The sequence below is a fragment of the Balearica regulorum genome, chromosome 10 (genome assembly GCF_011004875.1).
Source record: "Balearica regulorum gibbericeps isolate bBalReg1 chromosome 10, bBalReg1.pri, whole genome shotgun sequence".
NCBI lineage: Eukaryota > Metazoa > Chordata > Aves > Gruiformes > Gruidae > Balearica > Balearica regulorum.
In genome coordinates this window covers 11,174,046-11,195,792 of record NC_046193.1, presented here as the reverse complement: position 1 = coordinate 11,195,792, position 21,747 = coordinate 11,174,046, and the positions used below count along the sequence as shown (strand labels likewise).

At 53.0% G+C, this 21,747-nt stretch overlaps 1 protein-coding gene and 1 long non-coding RNA gene across 5 annotated transcripts; one reads left to right on the top strand and one right to left on the bottom strand.

Moving 5' to 3' along the window:
- Positions 1 to 1,476: 1,476 nt before the first annotated feature.
- On the bottom strand, positions 1,477 to 19,054 carry GATA2 (GATA binding protein 2). Of its 4 annotated transcripts, none has more exons than XM_075762099.1 (6): positions 18,827 to 19,054; positions 10,894 to 11,375; positions 9,554 to 10,153; positions 6,717 to 6,895; positions 3,541 to 3,666; positions 1,477 to 2,696 (listed from the first exon to the last, which is right to left on the bottom strand). In XM_075762099.1, exons 2-6 carry the CDS (start codon positions 11,120 to 11,122, stop codon positions 2,397 to 2,399), a joined length of 1,434 nt encoding a protein of 477 aa, XP_075618214.1. In that variant the 5' UTR covers positions 11,123 to 11,375; positions 18,827 to 19,054; the 3' UTR covers positions 1,477 to 2,396. The 4 variants fall into 4 exon arrangements, with proteins under 4 accessions (XP_075618214.1, XP_075618213.1, XP_075618215.1 ...); XM_075762098.1 differs by lacking the exon at positions 18,827 to 19,054 and adding an exon at positions 11,906 to 12,329; XM_075762100.1 differs by lacking the exon at positions 18,827 to 19,054 and adding an exon at positions 11,906 to 12,316 and having other exon boundaries at positions 6,717 to 6,862.
- LOC142603151 (uncharacterized) lies at positions 10,680 to 18,817 on the top strand. Its single transcript, XR_012837027.1, has 4 exons — positions 10,680 to 10,798; positions 10,911 to 11,001; positions 17,104 to 17,404; positions 17,491 to 18,817. It is a non-coding gene; the product is annotated as an uncharacterized LOC142603151 (long non-coding RNA).
- Positions 19,055 to 21,747: the final 2,693 nt, after the last annotated feature.

Sequence of the window (21,747 nt, the reverse complement as noted above, 5' to 3'; positions counted from 1 at the left end):
TTTATGACATGAAGCTGAGCGCAGGTACTTTCACAAAAAAGGTATTTTATTATTCTTAGCAATATTCACCTTGAAGGAATATGAGGAAAGCATACACTTTTTACAGACAATATATAAACATGTTGTACATAATTAACAATAACTTAGTTCACTAATCCAAAAATAAGCAAAATAAAAAAATTAAAATAAAAACAGAAAATACTGCAGAATTTTTTTTATGCTGATACAAGTACAAAATAATTTAAATCTCGACTGCCGTTGTCTATGCTGCAGTGACTGACAATATATTGCACTTTGTCAACTGTATCAGTAATCCCTGTCTTCCACCCACATCCCTTCCCCGCCCCCCCTCCCAAATCCTACAGAAATTTGAGTTGGGTACAAATAATGTACAACTGTACCATTGTAAAAGGTAAAAAGTAAAAAGGACCCAATTTTTTACCTCAGTAGATTAAAAATTCTTATGATTTCTCCCGACCAATTTAGTTTCCCATTTATTTCCACTTCTTTACAAAGTGCACCTATATGCCTACGCAGACCAGAAAAAGGAGGAAAGCAGGATTTTCATGGCTGCTTTGTTCTTAATTCATTATCAAATATTTGAATTATATGTTTAGAAAAAAAATTAACGTACATCCATTTTTATTTGTTTCGGTTTTTTTCTTTAAAGCAGGACTTTTGCAGTAAAGATACAATTGGCTTGATCCAAACAAAAAAAAAAAAGCCCCAACAACAAAAAAGTTAAAAATTAAAAAAAATAAAAAGCTTGTCACAGAGTTAAGCTTACGTGGTTTACATTATCAAACCCCTCTGTTCATTGGGGCATTTTCATCAGAAGTATAGCTAAATATGTACATTGTATGTTATACTGGAGCTTGTGTTCACGAGAGGCATCAGATCATAACAATCAATAGAATACACTTCACATTGGTAATAGCTTTGTTTTCGGTCATTTACGTACAATATGGTTTAATAATGGGCGATTTAATTTTTTTCTTTTTTTTTCTTTTTTTTCTTTTTTTCATACAAAATACGCTACGGAAAACGGCCGTTCCCCTTAGAACGATGCTTTCCCTCGTCTCATCAGCTGTCGCCGTGGTCTGGGATTTGACAGATGTGTGAAGCTCAAACTGATTGTCTCTCTCTTTTCCTCTCTCCAGTGATCTCAACCTCATTTCTGCCCTTCCTCCCTGTGAAGTCCACCGGGGCCCCGATGCCTGAGACAGCACCCGCGCTGGCTGGCTGCGTGTGGACAGTGGTGGCCACACTGCCCTAAGTTTACCCAAGCAGCTAATCTGCATTTTTTTTTTTAAGCGACAGCTGCCAACAGAACAAAATGCTTCAAACCTCTAAAGTCTGCGGAGTTGGATGGTTTTATGCCCTGTGATGGTTTTTTGCTGTGCTAGAAGTTAGCTGTGACGCAGTTGATAAATGCCTGTATCTCACCCCTCGCTAGTGCAGGACTGCCTTCCCGAGTTTCCCCCCCACACAGTTTGTCTGATCGAGCTGTCTGTTTTGAGGAATAATAGGGTAGTTGGGAAGGGGGATGGGTTTTTTTTAAATAAATCTTTCATGTTAGGGAGAAGAATGAAGAAATTGTATCAAAATAATCTCTATCCTGGGCACATTAAAATCCCGTATTATGGTTACACTTTTGCTTTGTTCCCTCCCCAGTCTTTTTCCCCTTCCTAATAAATATTTTGGTATGGAAGATAGATGGAGCTAATCCAAGGGGGTTGCTGAATATGCATCCCCCTCTCTCCCTTGTTTTGAAGGCAGGTTTTCTTACAGGGTAGCCATTGCAAACAACAGCACAAAAATGTGCAGTCAGAGGGTTGAGGCTTTTTGTGGAAAACAAGAGCAAAATAAATATGACTTTGTGTCTGATTTCATTTTAAAAATTACGTTTTTATAAAGATGTCCTTTTCTTTTTTTTCTTTTTTTTTTTAATTTTTTCCCCATCCCAAACAAAGTCCACGATAGAAATCCAGCATGTCTGGCTTCCAGTGAGCCGATTCCATCCCAGGAGGCCGCTTATATCTCTTTACAATATTCACAGTAATAACAAAGAGAGAAAGGAAAGCCAGTTCCAAGCCTTTTCCTTCAGCTTCTGCCACCTTTTGCTTCCTGCTGGACCATTAAGTATCGAACAGGTGAGTTCTTTTTCCTTATACCTGAGGGGGCAAAGTGCATTACAGGCACCACTACACGTTTCTGCAGAAGAGCCATCATCTGCAAGGTTTTAGTCCAACATTAAGAGTTAAACCACGTGGGAGCAAAGATCCCCTTTTGCCATCCCTACGTCCTCCTCGTGGCAGAACATTTTCTTACTTGGTGTCATCTTAGGCAAAGCCCCGTGTTCTTAATCTCTGTGTGGGTCTCTTGGTCATCGGGTTTTATCCCATGGCTGTAACCATGCTGGATGGGTGTGGATGTCCAAATGAGATGCTGGAAGATGGGTGGATGGGGGTAGGTGTCGGTAGGATGTGTCCAGAGTGGCTGAAAGGCGGCAAATGCCCCATGGGCGCCATATGACTAGCAAGGGCAGCAGCGCTGAAGGGAGACGATTTCTCCTGCATGCACTTGGACAGTTCCTCAAAACACTCAGAGCCTTTCTTGCTTTTCTTTGATTTGTTGGACATTTTCCTATTCCTGGTCTGAATTCCTTCCTTTTTCATGGTCAGAGGCCTGTTCACCTGCAAGAAATGAGAAAATCAGGCTCATGCAGACAAAATGACCTTATTGTGCAAAAATGAAAATATTTGGACAGCCCCCATGTGGTTTTCCTGGATGGAGACCTTTTTCTGGCCAAAAAAAATGGTGTTTCTCTCTGCAGAACTTGTTTATATTGATTTGTTTAATAAAACCACACACACAAAAAACCCCTAGACATGAAAAACAAATTGAACTGAATTTGGCAGCTGATGACTCTCTTTCCCGTAGGCTTACCCTCAGTCCTCATTCATTTCCTAATAGAAGAGATCAAACTGGGAGGCACACGTTGACCCAAATTCAGTCCTAAGACATGAGCAATCTTGTACCGGTAACCTCTGTTACTTATAGTTTACATAATGTTCCAACATGTCAAGTGATTCCTGCTAAGGATTAATTTATTTAAAAAAAAAAAAAAAATTTTTAAAAAGCCTTAGATACAATTATTTGGGGGGGGGGGGGGGCGAGCAAAATGAAGATGCCCCATTGGGATTAATTTTTGCACAGAGTCCATTCCAAATGGCCTCTGTGTTTCTGGAGGCAAACAGCACACAAAACACGCTTAGTTAAAACCAAGTGTGGTAGCTCTATTTTGCCTGATTTGTCCAAGCATTAGAAGCCAAGCTAATACATTGTAATGTCACTGAAGTTAGCATCACTATGCCGACAAAGAATGGCTGTCACTTCCCAGGGGAACCTTAGAGACGGGGGAAGGAATAAAACAACAACCAAAACCCTGAAACCAATAAAAGCCTAGTGTACACCATGCAGTTAAGACATCAATCCCAGCTAGGCAAGCAGCGACACATGAGATGAGTAAATACTCACATTGTGCAATTTATAGTAGAGTCCACAGGCATTACAAACTGGGTCCCCGTTTGCATTACGTCGCCATAAGGTCGTGGTGGTTGTCTGACAGTTGGCACAACAAGTCCCTGCTCTCCTAGCCGCTGACTAACCAAAAGAAAAAGAAAATTAAAAATGGATCAGCAGGAGGGAGATCACAAGAAAGGTCAAGTTGGATTTAATATTTAGGTTGGGTACAACTAGTAACTAAGATTTTACAGAGCATCAGGGCTGAAATAAAGCTCCCGTCATTTTTCTATTTTGTGGCCGTTAGGTTTTTGTTTAAATTCAAGTCTTCTCCTATGTGGACTGCAGCTTCAAGCCCCGTGGCACCGTGCGTGCAGGGGATGTAGAAAGAAATAATGCATCTCTAACTCCACAAACAAAAATTTTAGAGGGGAAAAATGACATCTGATTTTTTGGGGTTTTCCCTTTGCAGGATTCTAGAATGTCATGAAAATGCATTTGCATGTGTCCCCCCTGCCTTTTTTTTTTTTTTTTTAAATGAGCGATGTAGTTTATGCCAACATTGGGACTGGGTTTGAAAAGAGGGATTGATCTTAAAGAATGTGATTTTTACCCATACTCTGGCCCTTTAAAGATGGACACAAAAGAAAACAAACTGCATTACTTAACTGGGTGCAGTATTTATCAGAGCCATCACTGAAAATTCAGTTTCCATTTACAAGTGAAAGGGAGAAAACAAAACCAGCTCCAACTTTCTTTAAATATTTAGCAAACCAAATTTCATGCCTTGCAGCAATGATTCCGCTGACCCGTCTGTGCCTCTGTCCCTACTCAGTTCCTTGGCTGACAAGCCCTCAAACAACTGTCTTAAAAAAAAAAAAAAAAAGGGGGGGGGGGGGAAGCAAAAAAACCCAAACCAACCCACCCAATATCCACCACCCTTTCTAAAACTATTGTTCTGCTGAAACCAAGGTGGGGGGAAAGAAAAATGCTCAAACATTCCCCCACCTCCCAAAACAAGAAGGAGAAGTAGAACAGCAGGCAGCCAGTAATTTCTGGATGGGTCCTTGGCTAGCAGACCCCACAGTAATACGTTCTTTGTGCAAGCGCGCTATCGTATAAAGCGTTATGGACGGACTGATCGCACCCCATATTTTAGGAAATAATTTTGTATTAGAAAGCTTCGGCTCTGCCTCTGGAAGTGGTCAAAATACAGTCCATTTTGTGCAATTGGATTAATGCTGAGGACTCAATATTTTATTTTCTTAAATTAGCAGAGTTTACTTTCTAATGCTTATCAAGCATGGTAATTTCCCCGGGGCCTTGCTCCCTGGATAATTTTGCAATTAGCCGCTGAGAGCCATAGGGTGAAGCAGCAGCGGAGCTCACGTTAACGTGCAGGGCACCTCCAGGAGCAGAGTCCCGGAGCGGTGGGTTTCCCAGACAAGAACTCCGGGCGCTTCCCTGCCTGCCGGCTCCGCTGGGGAGCTGCTGCTGCTGGAAGCACAGACCGACCCGGCTCTCAAAAGAGGAGCACCGGGTTCTGTTCTCACTTGCTCCTGATTTATACCACTGCCCTCTAACTTTCCCAAAGCTGATGGACGGCTCAGCAGCTTAAGGCAAGAATCAGGCCCTGGGAGACTCATATATTTCAGTCCCTTACTGGCCTGTGAGAACAGGCCAAAGGCAGAAAGAGGGGATACCCCTTACTGCAAGTACACTCATGCAACCCAAACACAATTAATGCCAGACCTCCAAACACTGACATTAATACGATCACTTTGCTATTGCATGTCAGGAGAACAAATTCCCAAAGACAGCCATCTCCTCGCCCCGTAAACAAGCAAACTACAGTGGAAAAAGGGGCAATAAACAAACAAAGCAGTAAATCAATTAAAACAAAACATTTAAACAACTAAACTAAAAGAAAACCTCTGTAGTGCCCCCCAAACCCCTCACAGTGAGCGAAGTACAACAGTCTCCCAACGCACTGGAAGGTGGAGAGCTGTGTTTGCATATTTGAGATGGCTTACTGATACTCAACTACGCTGCTTAACTCTATGGCCTGTCCCATTCAGACTGGAAAGCACTTGAGCCTTAGAGACGATAATGTTACGCTGTTGTCTTAACATTTTTCTATATGTCAGTCACTTTAGAAGGCAAGTCATTAAGAAGCTTGCATAGTTGAAATTCTGACTCACGACAGAAATCTTCTGTATCCCATCCCAGCGTTAGAGCAGTAATGCCAATTTTCTGCTCTCCAAACCTCATTGAAACATGCCCACGAATAGCTAAGAGACTTAGGCACCATAAATCACAAAGCTCCAAAAAATATATTTATTATTCTTAGCATTTTACGCATTATTTGTGGAGTAGAGTGTATTAGAAATTTCAAAACAGCAAGCATGACTGGCAAGGCTTGCCTATAGAAACTCTCTAAAGCTTTTAGAGTCAGGAAACAGATACACAAAGTTTCCTTATCTTTAACGTACAGATATCCGGATAGGAAACTACTACCAGGAGCTTAGAAAGGACACTTTTTTTAAATCACCCAAATGAAAATACAAAGTATAGGTGACTCCATGGAAAAATAATAGGATTTTTTTTAAACAGTAGGGGATTGTCTGGGGAGGGAACCAATATTAATATTGCCAGAGAATATAAGAGTGAAAATTACTTCATGGCTTTTATACAAATAATTATTAAGTAGGGAGCAGTAGCTTTGACTCATCTGATTTGTTTTGCTTTTTGGAGCTGGAACTTTTTTTTTAGTACACGGTGGAGGACATTCACGCTCATAACCCTTTCGCTCCCAGTATGCGCCCAAAACGTCCCAAGAGGCCAAATAAATGAGGAATTAAATTAAAAGCTGTCATCCAAGGATAAACGGGGAGATGTATTGTGAGCGGCAGGGAGGCTCGGGACAGAGGCGTGCTCGGCGGGCTGCGGCGGCGCGGTGGGCGGCACGGTGGTCTGTGCCGGGGATGCCAGGGCTGGCGGGGGGTGATGGTGGGGGGGTGGCGAGATCTGCCCCGAGGCACGGCAGTGACCTCGGTGTGACTGACCCCCGCGTACAGTACAGCTCGGCTCCGCGCAGGGGCTGAGCAGAGACAAGACACGTTCGGCTTGTGCCTGCGTGTGGTCCCTTTGCCTAATTTATCCCCAAACCCAGGAGAAACAGAGACACCTACCAGCCTTCGTTTAGGTTTAATGAGAGGTCGGTTTTGACCGTTCATTTTGTGGTAGAGCCCGCAGGCGTTACACAGGTAATGCCCGGTGCCGTCTCTTCTCCAGAGAGGGGTAGCAGTTGCTCCACAGTTCACACACTCTCTGCCTTCTAAATGGAAACACGAAGAAACCGGATTTCTTTCTTTAAAAACAAATTCACAAAAGCTTTTTGCATTGTCCTTTAGGCATTTTCCAGAAGTCAAAAAAGTGTGTTAATTCAAGCACAATCAGACAGCAGTGACATCTACAGCACATGCAGCAAGGAGCTCAGGGTCTCGAGAACGCCCAGACTCCAAGTGAGTATTTTATGTCATGATCAAAAATAGGCAGCTCTCTCTGCAAGGTGAGAAAGAGTGACACTCTTATTGTGTCAGATGGAAGTTATCGTTTCAGTAACGAGAACTCCCTTAATCTGCGCTGGACACCGCTCCCCTCCCGTATCTATTGCGCTCTGATGGTTAGGTCCTGTGTTCTCCTGCCACAAATACACATGTACACAAACACACACACCTGCAAACACACAACATGTTAAAGAGTCAAAGGAAGAGGTTTTCTAGAATTAAATCTGAGCAAAAAGACCTCCCGTTCTGTCCTTTCTTTTTTGTTGCAAATGCTACAGAATGAGAAAGTAAAGCCGAGCAGACTGGGAATGGATACAGAATGCCAAAGGCTCAGTTATGATTTTTGTTCTAAAGGCAGAAAACACACATTTAATGCTGATCTTTGAGAAAGTTCAATTTCAGCAAGCACTCTGGAAACTACTGTTAAAAATTACTGTTCTTTTCTGTTTCTGTGATTTTTCAACAATACAGTTTGCATTTGGTAGGGAGCAGTTTACCTTATTACTGCGTCATTATTAGTTTTTAGTAGCACAACGTGGGAAACACAGCATTGTAGAATGGCTCCATTAAAACCCAGCATGTAACTCCTAGATATCTGTTTCTGCCTCAGAAAGCTCTCTGCTAAAAGTTCATTTGCCTCTGACGGTTCGAGGGCAGGTCTGCTTAATATAGAAATCTCTCTTAATATAGTTTATGCAAATCCTACAGTATTTAACTGGAGAGGAAATTCTTTTTGCTAATAACTGAAGCAGGCCATGTTGAGTTCAGCGGGGCTTGTGTCTCCTTTAATCTTGGGAGTGGGTGGCTTTTAAACAACACAGTCTACAGTGAAAAATGAGGGGAGCTCTGCGGCACTGCATTTGTAGCTTTTGTCCCTCCTAGGGCAGGAAGCTGCAGGAGTCGTCGTGTCGTGAGTCTTAGTTTTCCTACAAAAACACTGAGTGGTCACGAACTTTCCCCAGTTGCTTGCACAGGGGGCTCCCTTACAGAAAAACACACCCGTACAACAAAACAAAAAAAAAGCTCCTTACTTCCCCCATCTAATAAAATCATTGGCAACTACAGGACAAAAATTAAAAAGCTGCTCGCGATCCCTTTATCTTCAGAGACCTGGGTCTTGAATCTCTTTCCAAACTCGGGAGGCTCAGGCTGGCAATTGCCTTTACTTACTACTCTCTGCACTACTAAAAACACATATACACAGTAGCAACTGCATTTAAATAATGGCAGAGGGAGAGTGTGGGGTTTTTTCCCCTCAGAGGAGCCATTTGAAACAGAGCTGATGAGCTTGTAAAATAGCTGATATTTTTGTTGCAATGAGAGATCACATTGCTAAATTATTGTCTACTTTAAAAATAAATGCATGTGGTGTATTCATAAGCATAGAAGCTCAATGATATATAAGAATGCACACACAAAAGCATATATAACCATTTAGTTTTAAATGGTTATCTAAATTCAGTCCCAATATACCGTAGTTCATTTCCTTCCATGGCTGAGGATGTTAATACAGCAAGGTTAGTAGAATTACACAAATTGTCTTAATTCGTCTGTCTAGTTGTACAACTACTGTTATTTCAAAGGGGGATCAAAACGTCTCCCATCACCTAATTTGCTGATTTAGGACTGCACTTTTAGGAAGAAATGCAAGGAAGGGTTGTGAAAGGTCTGCAGTCAGTCTGGTGGAAGCAGAGATGTTTGGTTCGGGGGGAAAAAAAAAAAAAAAGTTTTTTTCCTAGTTGAAGTTAGGCTGGAGTAAGTTAGCGATGACTGGACACCTTAGTCTTTCGCAGTGGTATGTAAACTATATTTGAACTTTTGCTCCTGTAAAACGTGAAGGAAAGAAGGCCTCTGCGATTTGAAGCGGACCGGCCGGGTAAGTTTCGCTTTCATCCTGCGCTGGGGCCTTGGTTCGTATTAATGAAGAGACGTAGAAATTACTGAGGGAGAAATATCTATCGCTAGAAAGTCTCCACCTAGAAGCCACGGGGGTTTTTTACTGACTTGGGGGAGCAGGGTCGGGCCTGAACCCTTCGGGTGCCTGAGGCCAGCTTTTACTCCGAGGGAAACATTTTTTTTTCTCATATAAATCCCTCTTTGTACAACTCGATCTGCCAGCTCATGCTGCGCGGTCCCCGTGTCCCTCGGCTCCATCTGAAGGCCCTGGGGCTGGTGCCTGCCGGGGTTCAGTGACCGCTATGGACGCGTTGGCACACACAGAAGCCTGGAGCAAGCGCCACCTCCTACTTTAAAAACCCAGAAAAGTGGGACCAAGCAGTCACTTGCCCCTCTGTCCCAAAGAGATCTGACACAAGCACCCAGCCTCACAGCAGCCTGCACCCTCTCCCCCAAGCAGCCAGGAAAGCCAACCACGACATGCACGCACCCTCGCCTCGGTCCTTCCACCCCGGGGACGCAGCTGGTGCGTGACGGGGCAGGCCACAGGGTGCAAGACTTACCCGAACAGGATCTGGCCTTGCTTCGTGGCTTGGGGGTGAAGCTGGACGCGGGGCCCCCCAGGAAGCTGCCCGGGTGGAAGAGGCTGCTGCTGTAGTCGTGGGCGGCTGGCACGTAGGAGGGGTAGGTGGGGATGGGGTGGTGGGTGGAGGGCTGGGCACCCATGCTGGTGAGGCTGCTTCTGAGCGGGCTGGCACTCTCCATTTTCATCCCCTCTGACAGTGACACTTGGTACTTGATGCCGTCTTTGTCCTCCTGCCGGGCCCCAGCGGAGGATGAAGGGGAGGCAGCGCTGGTGGAGTTGGGGTCCGGGGACACTTCCTTGGGAGGGGTCGGGGGGAAGCCGAAGAGGTGGGAGCTGGAGTGTGAGGCCGGGGTGAGCGAAGACACGGAGGCGGTGCTGGACGTGCTGCTGCCTGGGTACACAGAGATGGCCCCGGGCGCTCCGGCTGCCGAGGGGTGCAGGGGTGTCTTGGTGAAGGGGTTGACGGTCCAGGGGTTGTGGTGATGGGCAGACAGTGCCGCCTTGCTGCTGTCCAGCCAAGGGATCCCGGGGCTGTGGATAAGATGAGGCCGGCACATTTGACTCCCGGTCAGGCGGGCTGTAGGAACACAAGAGCATTTGGGATCAGCGTGGGGCAGCTCAGCCCGCAGCAGCTCTGGGAAGTCCCTCAGCTCCCGGCCCGGGCAGCTCCCCAGGCTGCGGGCAGCCGGAGGGGAGCCGGGCATGGGGAGAGGTTTCACAACCGGAGAAGAGCAGCCAGAATGGCGCAGCAGCCCCTTCGCCCCGTCCCCTCCGAGGGGGATACCAGCCAGACCAGCGAGAAAGAGCGATGGGCAGCAGGAGGGGGACCCAGCCACCCGGGGCAGGAGTAGCGGCACCCCCTTTCCTCCCGCCCCACCCCGGAGAATAAGCAGCAAACCCCTTTTTGCTCTGTCTTCTGAGCTGCTGCAGCACTCGCTCTTCAGTTCCTAAAAACACCCCCAAATAAAATCCATCGCCGATTTGAATCGGTTTGTATTTTGCATCCGGGAAGTAGCCGTGTCTGAGAAGTTTTAGCCTGTGCGCACACAATTTCCCCTTCCTCTCTCACCTCCCCCCCCTTTCTTTCCCTCCTCTCCGCCAGTGCTTGGTTATCTCTAGGGTTAAAATCCACCCGTGCCTCCCTTTCTATCCTGTTTTCTTAGATCTCCTTCCCCCCTCCGACACACCGAAGCGGCCCCCGAGTGAAACTCCTCGTCTCCACGTAGGACACCCGCACGGAGGGGCCCGGGGAGCGCAGGCGGAGGCGGGCGGGGAAGGGGCCGGGGGTGCAAAGGAGGGCAGCGGGTGCTGATTTACCGTGTGCCTGACTGTAGGAGACCCTGGCCCGGGCATGGGCGGAATTGGCGTAGTAGGGGTTGCCCTGGGAGTCCAGGTGGTTGAAGAAGACGTCGACTTCGTCCGGAGGTAGGAGCTGCGCTGGTTCCATGTAGTTGTGAGCCAGTCCGGGATGGTGGCTCTCGGGGTGCTGCCCGTTGAGCACGGCGTGGTGGGCCATCCAGCGAGGCTGGTCCGTGGCCACCTCCATGGCCTCGGGCCTCCCCTCCCACCCACCCCCGGACCAGGAGCGAGCGGCGCTCGGTGGGGGGGCGGTGCTGCTCGGGGGTGGCTTTGGCGTTGCTGGTGGGTTTTAGGAGATGGGGTGGCTTTTCTTAGAAAGAAAACCGACGGGTGACTGGAGTGCGCCCTCGGAAGGGTGGGGGAGGACCCCCGAAGTCAGCGTGTCCCTCTGTCAACGGGCGGGTGGCGCAGGCAGGTCCGGGGAAGCGCCGGGGCAGCACCTGTAGGGAAGAGACGGGCGGGTTTAGCGGCACGGCAGCCCCGGGGTGCGCTGCCCGCCGGGCCGGCTCCCGACCGGCTTGTTTTCCCAGCGGTAAACGGCTGGGGAGGGGGAAGAGGAGCACCTCCCCCCTTGCAAAAATATCCTCTCCCCCAAAGTCCTCGCCTTGCGCCCTCCCTTCTCATTGCCCCACAAAATAAACAGAGATCCCATTTCAAACTCTTTACCAAAAAAAAAAAAAAAAAAAAGAAGGCAAAAAAATCTTCCTTTTTTTCCCCCGCTCTCGCTACAAACGTCAACAGGAGTTTTTCCAGCTGGCTTCAAAAGCGGGGTAAAAAAGGAAGAACGGCAGATCTAATACAGCGTAGTTCTAGCAAGAACTCAGACTGACACAAAAGGAAAAGGAGGGGAGAAAGCGCGGGGGGGGGGGAGGAAAAGAAGGAGAAGAGGGGGGAGAAGGGTGTTTAGCGAAAGCGCTGAGTGCGCCCTGGCAGCGGCGCGGCGGCCCCCCCCCCCCCGCCCCACACTTACCCGGCGCGGGAGGCAGGGTGCCTCCGCGGGGTGGGTGGTGATGGATGCCTGCTTGGAGGATGCGAGTGCCGCAAAGAGGGGGAGAAAGGAGGGGGAGAAAAAAAATAAGAAAAAAAAAAAATAGAGGGGAGAGGGGGGGAAAAAGCAGAGCGAGCGCGGGAGGTGGAGAGGAGGCTGGATGGAGGGTGTTACTCAGATGGCAAAGCCGCTGCTCTGGCCGGCTCGGTCCCATCCCCGCGCATCCTATATGAGCGCTGGCGCCAGCTGGCCGCGGCGCCGCAGACGGGCCGGGGCGCGCAGGGCCGGCGGCCGGGCCAGCCAATCCCGCCGCCCCACACCGCCCCCAACCGCACCCCCGGCCCCAAACGGAGCCGGCCCGGGGGGGGTGGGGTGGGGGGAAAGCGGCGCAGACCCCCTCCTCCGCCCCCCTTCCCCCGCCCGCAGCATCCTCGCCCGGCAGCGCCGTGGGGGCTTTCCCCGCCCGGATTCTGCACGCCCCTGCGGGGCGGGGACGGCAAAATAGGGGGGTCCCGACGCGGGGTGTGCGGGGATGCGAGGCGAGGCGGCGGGGGGGGGGGGTGCCGGGGCGGGCGAGCAAGGACGGAGTGCGGGAAGGGCTCAGTGATGGGGCCGGCTCCGTCGGGTGCTGGCCGGCCGCCGAGCCGCGGCTCCCAGCGCCGCCGCCGGGATGCCCGGGGCGGGGGGGGATGGAAGTCGGTACCAGGGAGATGCATACGCTAAAATCCCCTAAATGAGGCACAGCAGCGCGCAGCCGGGAGTGGGACAAACCCAGCGTGGTCGTTCCCATCACGTTAGTTTGAAATAACTGTCTGAATCGGGGAAAAAAAATAAATTAAAACAAATAAATGCGAGGCTCCGCGCCGGCCCCGGGGACCGGCAGGGCGAGGAGGGCCCGGGCAGCGGGGCAGCTCCGGCCGGCGCTGCCCTCCGTACCGCGCCGGGCGGGATGCGGGGCAGGGACGGATCCTGCCCGGCTCCCCGGCCTGCAGCGCTCGGGCCGGGCCCGGGCCGGGGTTTGCTGGCGGCTGCGGCACCCAACGGCCAGGCCCGGGGAGCCGAGCCGGGCCGGGACAGAAGGGTGCCTGGGGACCGGCTACAGCCTCCCCGATGGGGCTGCGGCGCTGCAACCCTGGGTTGTTTTTTTTTTTTCCCCTTCTACCCTTAAAAAATAAATAAATAAACCCCACAAAACCCCACAGTTTTAATCTGCAATTACGTGTGTGCTTTGGGCCGGGGAGGAGAGGCGCAGCCCGCATCAACAGGCGTTTGCTGCGGAGTTTGCGGCGCAGCTCGGTAGCAGCCGGGGCGCGGGTCGGGCTCTGCCACCCCCGAAGATGCAGATAAACCCGTCCGCTTTTGAGGCGGAAAATAATAAGAATGGGAAAGTCATATCACAACTAACCCCCCCAGAGCGCGGCCGGGCGCTGCTGCAGGTCCCGTTTCCCAGGCGCTCCTCTCCCATTCCTCGGCCGCTGTTTTCGGGGGAAAAGGGAAACGCTCGTCGCGATCCCTAAAACCACCGAGCGGGACGCAGGGCGAGGAAACTGCCCTTGGCCCGGGGAGCGGGGCAGGGGGTGGCGGAGAGCTGCCCCTCCGCCCGCCGGGCAGCGGCTCCAACCCGACGGCGCGGCCGGGGCAGGGACGCGGGAGCCGGTCGGTGCCGTGCGGGCTGTGCCGGGGCCCACCGCGGGGGGATGCCGGCGGGGGCAGCGGGGCGGCCCTGAGGATGCTGCTGCTGCTGCTGCTGCTGCCCCGAGGGCCGCCCCCCCGGCAGGCAGAGCGGGGGGCTGGGAGCCGGAGCCGACCTCCCCCGGCCCGGCCGCCCCAGTCACTACGACGCCGGGGCTCTGACGTCACCCGCCACTGCCAAATTCGCCAGGAAATGAACTTTTTTTTTTTTTAATAATAACAATAATAATAATAATAATGACGGTAATAATAATAAAACTCCCTTTCCTCGCTGCGGAGCCCGTCTGGCCGGAGCGACACGGGATTCCCTCCCTAACTGTTCCCCCACCACTACCCGTTGTCCCCCCCCAAAACTCCCCCCAAGGGACCCCCGGCGCAGCCCCCCGGGAGGACCCACAGCGTAGCCCGGCGGGGCGGGAAAGCGGGGGCCGGGCTCGGGGCGCCGGAGGCTGGGGCAGGGGCAGCCGGCATTGCTCCCTCCCTCTCCCCGCATCCTCTCCTCTGCCGTCCTCCTGCACCCAAAGCCCGGGTTTCCCCTCTCCCCCCGCCCCCGGCACCCTGCCCTCGGGGCTGCGCGGCGCCGCCGGGACCGCGGCGCCCCTCGCCCCCTCCTGCCGCCGGGGGGGGCCGCAAGCGGCGGGCCGGGCGGCATCTCCTCCATCGGCTGCCGGGCGCGGAAGGGGCGGTGGAGCCGGCTTCTCCCGGGATGGGCTGGTTGGCCCGGGCAGGCCGGGGACAGGCGCTGGGCCGGGCTTGGTGGCAGGGGGCCGGGGCTCGGGAGGGCAAGTGCCCCCCGCGCTGCGGAGCTGCCCGCCCGCGGCGGAGCGTGCCCGGGCGCCTTAGGCCGGAGGTGCCAGGGAGGAAAGGGAAACAAAGCGAAAAAAAAAAAAGGGAAAGTTAAAAGGCAGAGAGAAAAATCAAGCGAGCTTTCTAAAAATCCGTCTTCTCCCTCCGCGTCCGAAGCGATTTTCTTTCTACACGCACCAAAAGCCTCCACCAAAACCACCCAAATATCCCCCCAAAAACGGATTATTTTTTTTTTTAAAAAGAGGGGTGAGTATAAAATAAACGCGGGCGTTTGCAGGTAGGTCCCCCCACGCCTCGCTCTACCCACAGCCCGGAGGCTGCCGGAGCCGGGTCGCACCGTGCCCGGGGGCCCGTCCCGCTGCAGCAGGGCGGCGGCCAACCGGGATCATCCCGGCCCCGCCGGCTCCCGGCCGGCGGCGAAACCCAGCGCCTCGCTACGCCCTTATTAATTAATATGGATGTTTTAATTATTGCCCGCCTGCCATCGGCACGGGGCCGCGATTTATTTTTTTTTTTTTGGGGGGGGGGGAGAGTAGGGTGGACTGTTTGTTTTAGGCAGGTGATAAAATCGCAGTTAACGAGCTGATAATTCGTTCGTGTTTGTTTTAAAAGACAAATTGTAAAGATTAATCAGGCGGCTTGATTTATGGCGAGGCAGACCCCGGCGCTGCCCGGCCAGGGCTCCCTGAAGCCCCCGTCTCGGGTTACCCGGGGGCCGGCAGGCAAAGCAAAACAAAAGGGGCGAACGGGCAGCGGCGGCGGCTCCGGCCGCGCTGCCTCAGGCCGGGCCCCCGCCTCGGCGCCCGCTCCCCCCCCTCGGGCCGGGGGTCCGGCTGCCCCTTCCCGCCGCCGCCGGGGTGTCGGCACAGCGGCCGGCGCCTCTCCTCGCACCCAAATCTCGCGTTTTGCACCCCCCTCTCCTACTAAAACCCTTCGCAAAATAAATGACCCCTCCAGCCGGGATGAACGATTTCTGCTGAGGGAGCGGTTTAATTCCCGTGGCTGAGCTGGGAGATTTCCTAGCCGGCCGGCTCGCAGGATTTTACTTAATTTTAATTTTTTTTCCCCCGTTGTATCCCGTCTCTGCTGCCTGCGTTTGTCGAGCTGGCTGCCGGCTCCGGTCTCGGCCGCTAAATGCCCCGGCGGCACGGCTGGGGTTTTTAATTGAATTAATTCACCCATCGGGAACATCAGCAACCCGCGCTGGCTGCTGGAGGCGAGCAGCTTAGCTCCGCTCCGCAGCCCGCTTCACACGGCTGGTTAAGCAGCTCTCCCCTCAATTTTCTGCCAAACCTCCGGGGAGAGGGTCTGCCCGCCGCTGGCCGGGCCCGGGACGCGCCTGGCTCCCTGCAACCCCGCACTTGCTTCTTTTCTCCCTTTTTCCCCTGTTTTTCCCCCGACACAACGGGCTCCGTTATATTAACTTTATTTTGTTACTGCCGTTGCAATTTTTTTTTTCTTTTTTAATAGGGGAGCTTTCCCAGATCTGGAAGCACAACTGGTTATTTTGATTTGATTGACAAGTGATGTCATATCGTTAAGGGAGGGGGGGAGACGACAACATGTTTTAGCAACAGTTAGTAGTGCCATGTGATGGAGGTGACACCTATGCCCGGGCAGAGGCGAAGGCAGAAAACAAATACCCCCGGCCGTGCATGCAGACTGTTTATTTACACACCCGGAGTGAGGTTTCTTCCTCTTTTTTTTTTTTTTTTTTTTTTTTTTCCTTTTTCTTTTTCTCTGATCCGGGGTGCTTGGACCAGGGAAAAAAGTGTATCTGAGCAAACGGGGCTGAGCTGGGTGAGACCCGCAGCCTCCGGGACACTTTCCTCCAGTCACCCCCTCTTCCCGGGGAGGCCCGGCGGCCACGCTCCCTCCCGCCGCCCGGTGAACGGAGACCCGGGGGTCGAGACCTCCCGGGGCGGCCGCCCAGCATCCCCCCTCCCCCCCCCCTCCCCGCCGCCTTTCCCCGAAGTCGAACCCGCGGCGGCTGCAAGCAGGGAGGGCAGGAAAAACTCCGTGAACAGAAAGAAAAAGAGGGAGAGAAGCGCTCAGCTCCGCGCCGGGCCGCCCTCCTCACGGCCGCCGGTGCCAGCGGGCGGTGTGCGAGTCCCGGGGCGGGCCGGGGAAGGCGACTGCCCGCCGGCGGGGAGGGGGCTGGGAGGGCGGGCGGCGGGCTGTGGGCGTACCGCCCCGACCCCCCCCGCCCCGCCGGGGGCCGCGGCAGGTAGAGGACCAGCCAGCCGGTGCGAGCGGCTCCCGCCCGCCCGCAGGTAGGAGCCCCGCACCCCCCCACCACCCCCCCCCCCCTGCGGCGGCCAGCACCGGTCGCGGCGAGCAACACCGCCGCCTCGGGTTTATTTCCCTGGGTGTGATTTTTTTGGGGAGGGGAAGTTCTTGCTTTCTGCCTTTTTATCGGTGTTTTCCTCTCTCTGGTCTGGTCTCCGCTTTGCTTTTCTTCTCCCCCGCCCCCCCCCCCGTCTTGCGTTACTAGCACTTATTAATGGCTGCTAATAGGGTTATAAAATGACACAGTTACCTCTTAACCACAAGACCCTATTTAAGCTGCATTAAAAAAAAAAAAAAAAAAAAAAAAAAAAAACGGCTCGGGGAATAAATCACGGAATACTTAATATTTTTTGTTTTTTCTTTTCTTTTTTTTTTTTTTTTTAATACTGTAGAAGCCGTGTCGCTATCCCCCCCATCCCGCAGACGATTTCTGCGGGACATGTCCCCCACCGTGCGAACCCGCAGCCTGCCTCCCGGCCCGCTCCCGCATTCACCTGTGCTTTGTTCGCAATTTGCCCGGTGCCCGCCGCCCCGCACACCCCCGCAGCCCCACGGCTCGCTCAGCTGCAAATAAAGGGGGGGGGGAAAGCCTCAAAACGACCCCAGCCTGCCCACAAAAACGTCTTTTGTGCAAATTCCCCAAGAGAAAGCGTGCGGGGAGGTTTGCACGCGTACAGCTTTCTCCAGAAAAGGGTATAAACGTTTTTTTCAGGCGCTGCCAGGAAAGATTTCGTTTGCAGGAGCTCGCTTTAATTTTATATATTTTTTTTTCTTGCAAGGTTATTTCGGGCGCGGCTGTTGCAGGAGGGAGGAAAGAGGCCGATCCCGCAGGTTTGATTTGTTTCTCCACAGGCAAAACTTCGCTGGGGAGGGACCGAGCCCGGAACGGGGAGAGGGGCTCGTCTCATGCCCGGCACCGGCACCGGCACCGCCCGCGGCTGCTCCCCGCTGTCCCCGGCCCGGCCGGCGGTGCAGCCCGCGGCTGTCTTTTCCCTGCGAGCCGCGGGGCTTGAACCAGGCCGGGGTTTAGACTTCCGAGAAAAAAAAAAAAATATAATTGCTTTTAATAAAGATGCTCCGTGCTCTGGGGGAGAACAATCCCCGCGACTGAAACCCGCACCCCTCCTTAGTGAAATCGCTTTTCTTATTGAAATCGTCTCAAATCCAGGCAGGCTCCGCTCCTGGTCGGGGGTTTTTTGGGGTTTTTTTTGTATTTTTTTTCTTTCCCTTGTCTTCCAGCCTCAGCACCCCAAAGCAAAAGGAGAATAAAGAAGGGAACTTTGCACATAGAAGAAAAAAAACAAAAAAAAAAAAAAAAAAAGGGAGAGGGAGGTGAAAGCCCGCGGAGAGGAGCGGCCCGGTCCCCGATGTGGCTGGATAATTTTAAATCATGCAAAGCCCCGTAAAGCTGCCGCACGGGACTGGGACGGGGAGGACTCCCCGGCAGGCAGGTGCAGGGGGAGCGGGGCCGGGCCCTGCCGGCTTTCCGGGGCAGAACAAACCCTCGCATCTTTTTTTTTTTTTTTAATGCCCAAATCTGCCAACAATGGGAGCGAGGAGATAGGATGTAGCTGCGGGGAGGGGGCGCGGGGCTCTGCACACCCTGTCTCCGGGAAGCGTCTGCCTGGCTGCCCTGGGTGAAATGCAACTTTCCAAGATGGAGATTTAAATAATTACCCCGGTGACAATGGGAAAGGGAAAAAAAAAAAAACCAAAAAACAAAAAACCCCAAACCAACAAACCTCAGACCCACCCGGCGGCCCCGTTCCCCGCAGGGTGCCGGTGCGGGGAGCGCACCGGGTGCGCCCCAGCCGCCGGGCAGAGCCGGCTGAGCTCCCGCCGTGCCTCCGAGCTGACGGGCGCTGCACCGAGCTCAGCCCGGCCCGGCAGCCCCGGCCGGGCGGGGGGAGGAGGAGGGCCGGGGGGGTCCGGGCGTGCTAGGGGCATTTTTTTCGTTCTTTACAAAACCCTGCCAGGTTTGTCCCCGGGGGAAGCTGCCCGGAGCGATGAGCTCCAGCAGCGGGACCCGCAACCCGGTGCGCTGCGGCGGCGAAGCCGCGGTGCCGGTACGGCAGCCCCCGGGCCGCGCAGAGCCGCGCAGCCGCATCCCCTTACCTTGCCTTTCGCCCGTCCTCGTTTTTCTTTCAGTTTTTCGCCTGGTGCCTGGAAAGCGCCGGTTCTCCTCTTCCACGGGGCCGCTCCGCGGGCTGGGGAGGGGGCGCTGGCCACAGGGAGCCCCCCCCCGCCTGCCTGTGCCGGGAGCGGCGGCTCTGCCGCAGGCGGTGGGTGCGCGCAGTCCGGCGGAGGGGCTGCCCGAGGTGCGCGCTGCTTAAAACTGGCAGCAGTTTTCGAGCTGAGCCCTTTTTTTTTTTTTTTTCTCCCTTCCCTCCTTCCCCCCTTCCCTTCCTCCCTCCCTCCCTCTCTTTTCCTCTCTCCCTTCTTTCCCTCCCCTTCTCTCTCTCACTCTCTTGCATTCAAGGATGGCACAGCGAGCCACTGTGTATTTATGTACATAATAAGGCAGCTCGTCCCCTCCACTTCATTTGCATCATTACAATATCTGTACAAGCACATCACATTGTCTGTTGCTTGCACCTTTTGTTACGGTTGCTGTCACAGTCTACGCGACTTGACTTTCATATTTTAAATGAATTGATATTATACCAACAACACACACTCACATCCCAGGCGCTGGGAAACAGGGCTCCAGCGCCCTGGGCGCCGCAGCTCCAGCCTCTCCCAAGCCGCTCGCTTCTTCCACCGGGTCCCAAGGAAGGTGGGGTGGGGGGAACTGCTTTGTAGGATTAATTATTCGTATAAATTACTTCTATTCGTATTAATTTTGTTTCCACTCCCTACTCAAGGGGATGTTTTAGGGGGGTTGGATTTTTTTTTTATTTTTTTTTTTATTGGCCAACTTGGCTTTTGTATAACCTCGTGTTTCTTCTCCCCCCCTTCCCAAACTCAGTCTTTCGGGCTATGCACCTGCGTGTAAGAGCGGCAACGAAGAAGCTGGAAGAGGCGCAAGATGATATTACCCGACGAGTCGTTGTTATAGCTAGGAAAGAAACGGTAAAATACCTATCTCAGAGACCACTAGGAATTTCAGCCAGAACGAATGTTTTTGGAAATGTTTGCGCGCCCCAGCCCCGGCTTGGCAATCCTCACCTGCTGGGTATTTTCCTCCCGGTGCATGTGTGTGTGTGTGCGCCGGGCTGGGGGGAATCCCCTCGCCAAGCGCCCGGTGGCTGGATGGGGTAACGGGCGCCGGGGCCGGCCGCGGGGGGCCGCGCCGAGGTGCCGCGGGGCGCGGCGCGATTCTCCGGGGGGGGGGGGACGGACGGGACGGACACAGGCGAGACCCCCCCGCCCGAGGCTGCGGGAAAAACATATTAATGGAGAGACAAAGGCCGGACCGTCCGGCCGGGGCCCTGCGGGAGCGGGGGAACGAAATACGGTTCAGGAAGGGAAGGAGAAAAGTTTCGCGGGAGAGGAATTATCATCATAATGGAGGTAAAAATGTGAGCAGGGGAGGGGGGGCAACCTATTCTGCTGGCATTTTCTGTCTGTCTTTGTGATATGGTTCGGGGGAAAAAGGGTCCTTGATATGCGGCAGATAATTCTTATCAGCCCCACGCAGCCCATTTCCAAAGTAAGTGTTTTAATTACTCCTCCTGTATTACCCTTCATCCTCTGAGAGGAGATACATCGCCAGATTTATGCGGGGGGGGGGGGGGAAAACAAAATAATGCGGTATTAAAATATATACACATATATATATCTCCCCCCCCTCTTTTTTTTCCCCCTTGTGCCCAGGAAGAGGGATACGCTGCCGCCAGCCGCGCCCTGGGATCGCCCCTGCACGGAACGACCCTACAACGAGGGACCGTCGCTCAGACGGAAAAACTGCGGGAAAAGCGGGATTTGAAGCCTGCAGATTTTTCCTCAAGCGGGGACAGGCGGGGATGTCCGAGCCGAGGACTCGGGGGGGCTGAGACCGGCGGAGGCGCAGGGCTGCCCACCCGAGTCTCACCGCGCTGCTGCCCGCTGGCCGGCTGGGCTGTCCCGGGCTGTCCCGGGGCCAGGGCCACCCCTCGAAGTGCCACCAGGGGCATTTGGGGCCGGAGGGGGTGAGGGTGTGATTTCCCCCTCATGTCCACTGGAAGAGAAAGGTGTTTTCCTCTGCTGTTTAGCTTTCGTGCTAAAGATGTCATCTGAAAGTCTGGGAGGAAGGGGGGACCGTGCTCTGCTCTCTTCCACGGTAACAACCATATTCTGCATATTGAAAAATATGATAGACAGTGGGGAAGGCACTTCCCCCCCCCCCCCCCCCCCCTTAAAAAAAGAACCAACCTTTTCAATATTGATTCAACAAAAAAAAAAAAAAAAAAGAGGGAGAGAATTTAAAAAGAGAAGAAGCAGCACCAGCAGCAGGGAGAATATAGGCTCAGCAACTCTCCAGGTTCGCTTCCTTATTATTACTATCCAGGGGTAATTTTTCATCTCTGCTAGCTAATCTTTGTTCCTTGTGAAGATAATGAATAGCCCAATCCTTATCTCCTGGGCTCCTGGAGGCTGCTGGAGAATGGGGTTGAACAGGGTTGAAAATTGGTTCCAAAGTGCTGCTGAATAAATGGTGTTCCTTATCTCTCGCTTCCAGATTATCGGAACCCTTTCAAAACTCACACAACAAATACAGCCACCGCATCTAATGCATCATTTACCAGAGCAGATCTCCGCGTTTGATCGGCAGATAGGCAAAATCTATGTATTCCTTGCTTTACTTAGTATGCATGGACGCAGGGCTGCTGTGCATACGGGGTGCCCCCCGATGGGACACCCCCAAGGCTCTTAGCACATGCAGGTCTTTGCTGTGGACTCCACAGAGTGACCAGAGTGTCCCCTGCCTGTCCCCGAACCGGGGGAGCAGGGTGGGACAGCCATCCACCTTGCAGGGTTCTGCCACGCTGCACACTTGGAAATGTGGGGTTGTTCTGCTGGTGGATTTGCAGGGAAAGAAGAGGTGTGAGCGTCAT

What these genes read in the sequence shown, in the direction of transcription:
- GATA2 (XM_075762099.1), bottom strand. Translation starts at nt 11,122, where the DNA reads ATGGAGGTGGCCACGGACCAGCCTCGCTGGATGGCCCACCACGCCGTG. An exon ending in CTCCTACAGTCAGGCACACG is followed by an intron (nt 10,154 to 10,893) that starts GTAAATCAGCAC and finishes GTGTTCCTACAG; the next exon opens with CCCGCCTGACCGGGAGTCAA. An exon ending in TTAAACCTAAACGAAGGCTG is followed by an intron (nt 3,667 to 6,716) that starts GTAGGTGTCTCT and finishes TCTTTTGGTTAG; the next exon opens with TCAGCGGCTAGGAGAGCAGG.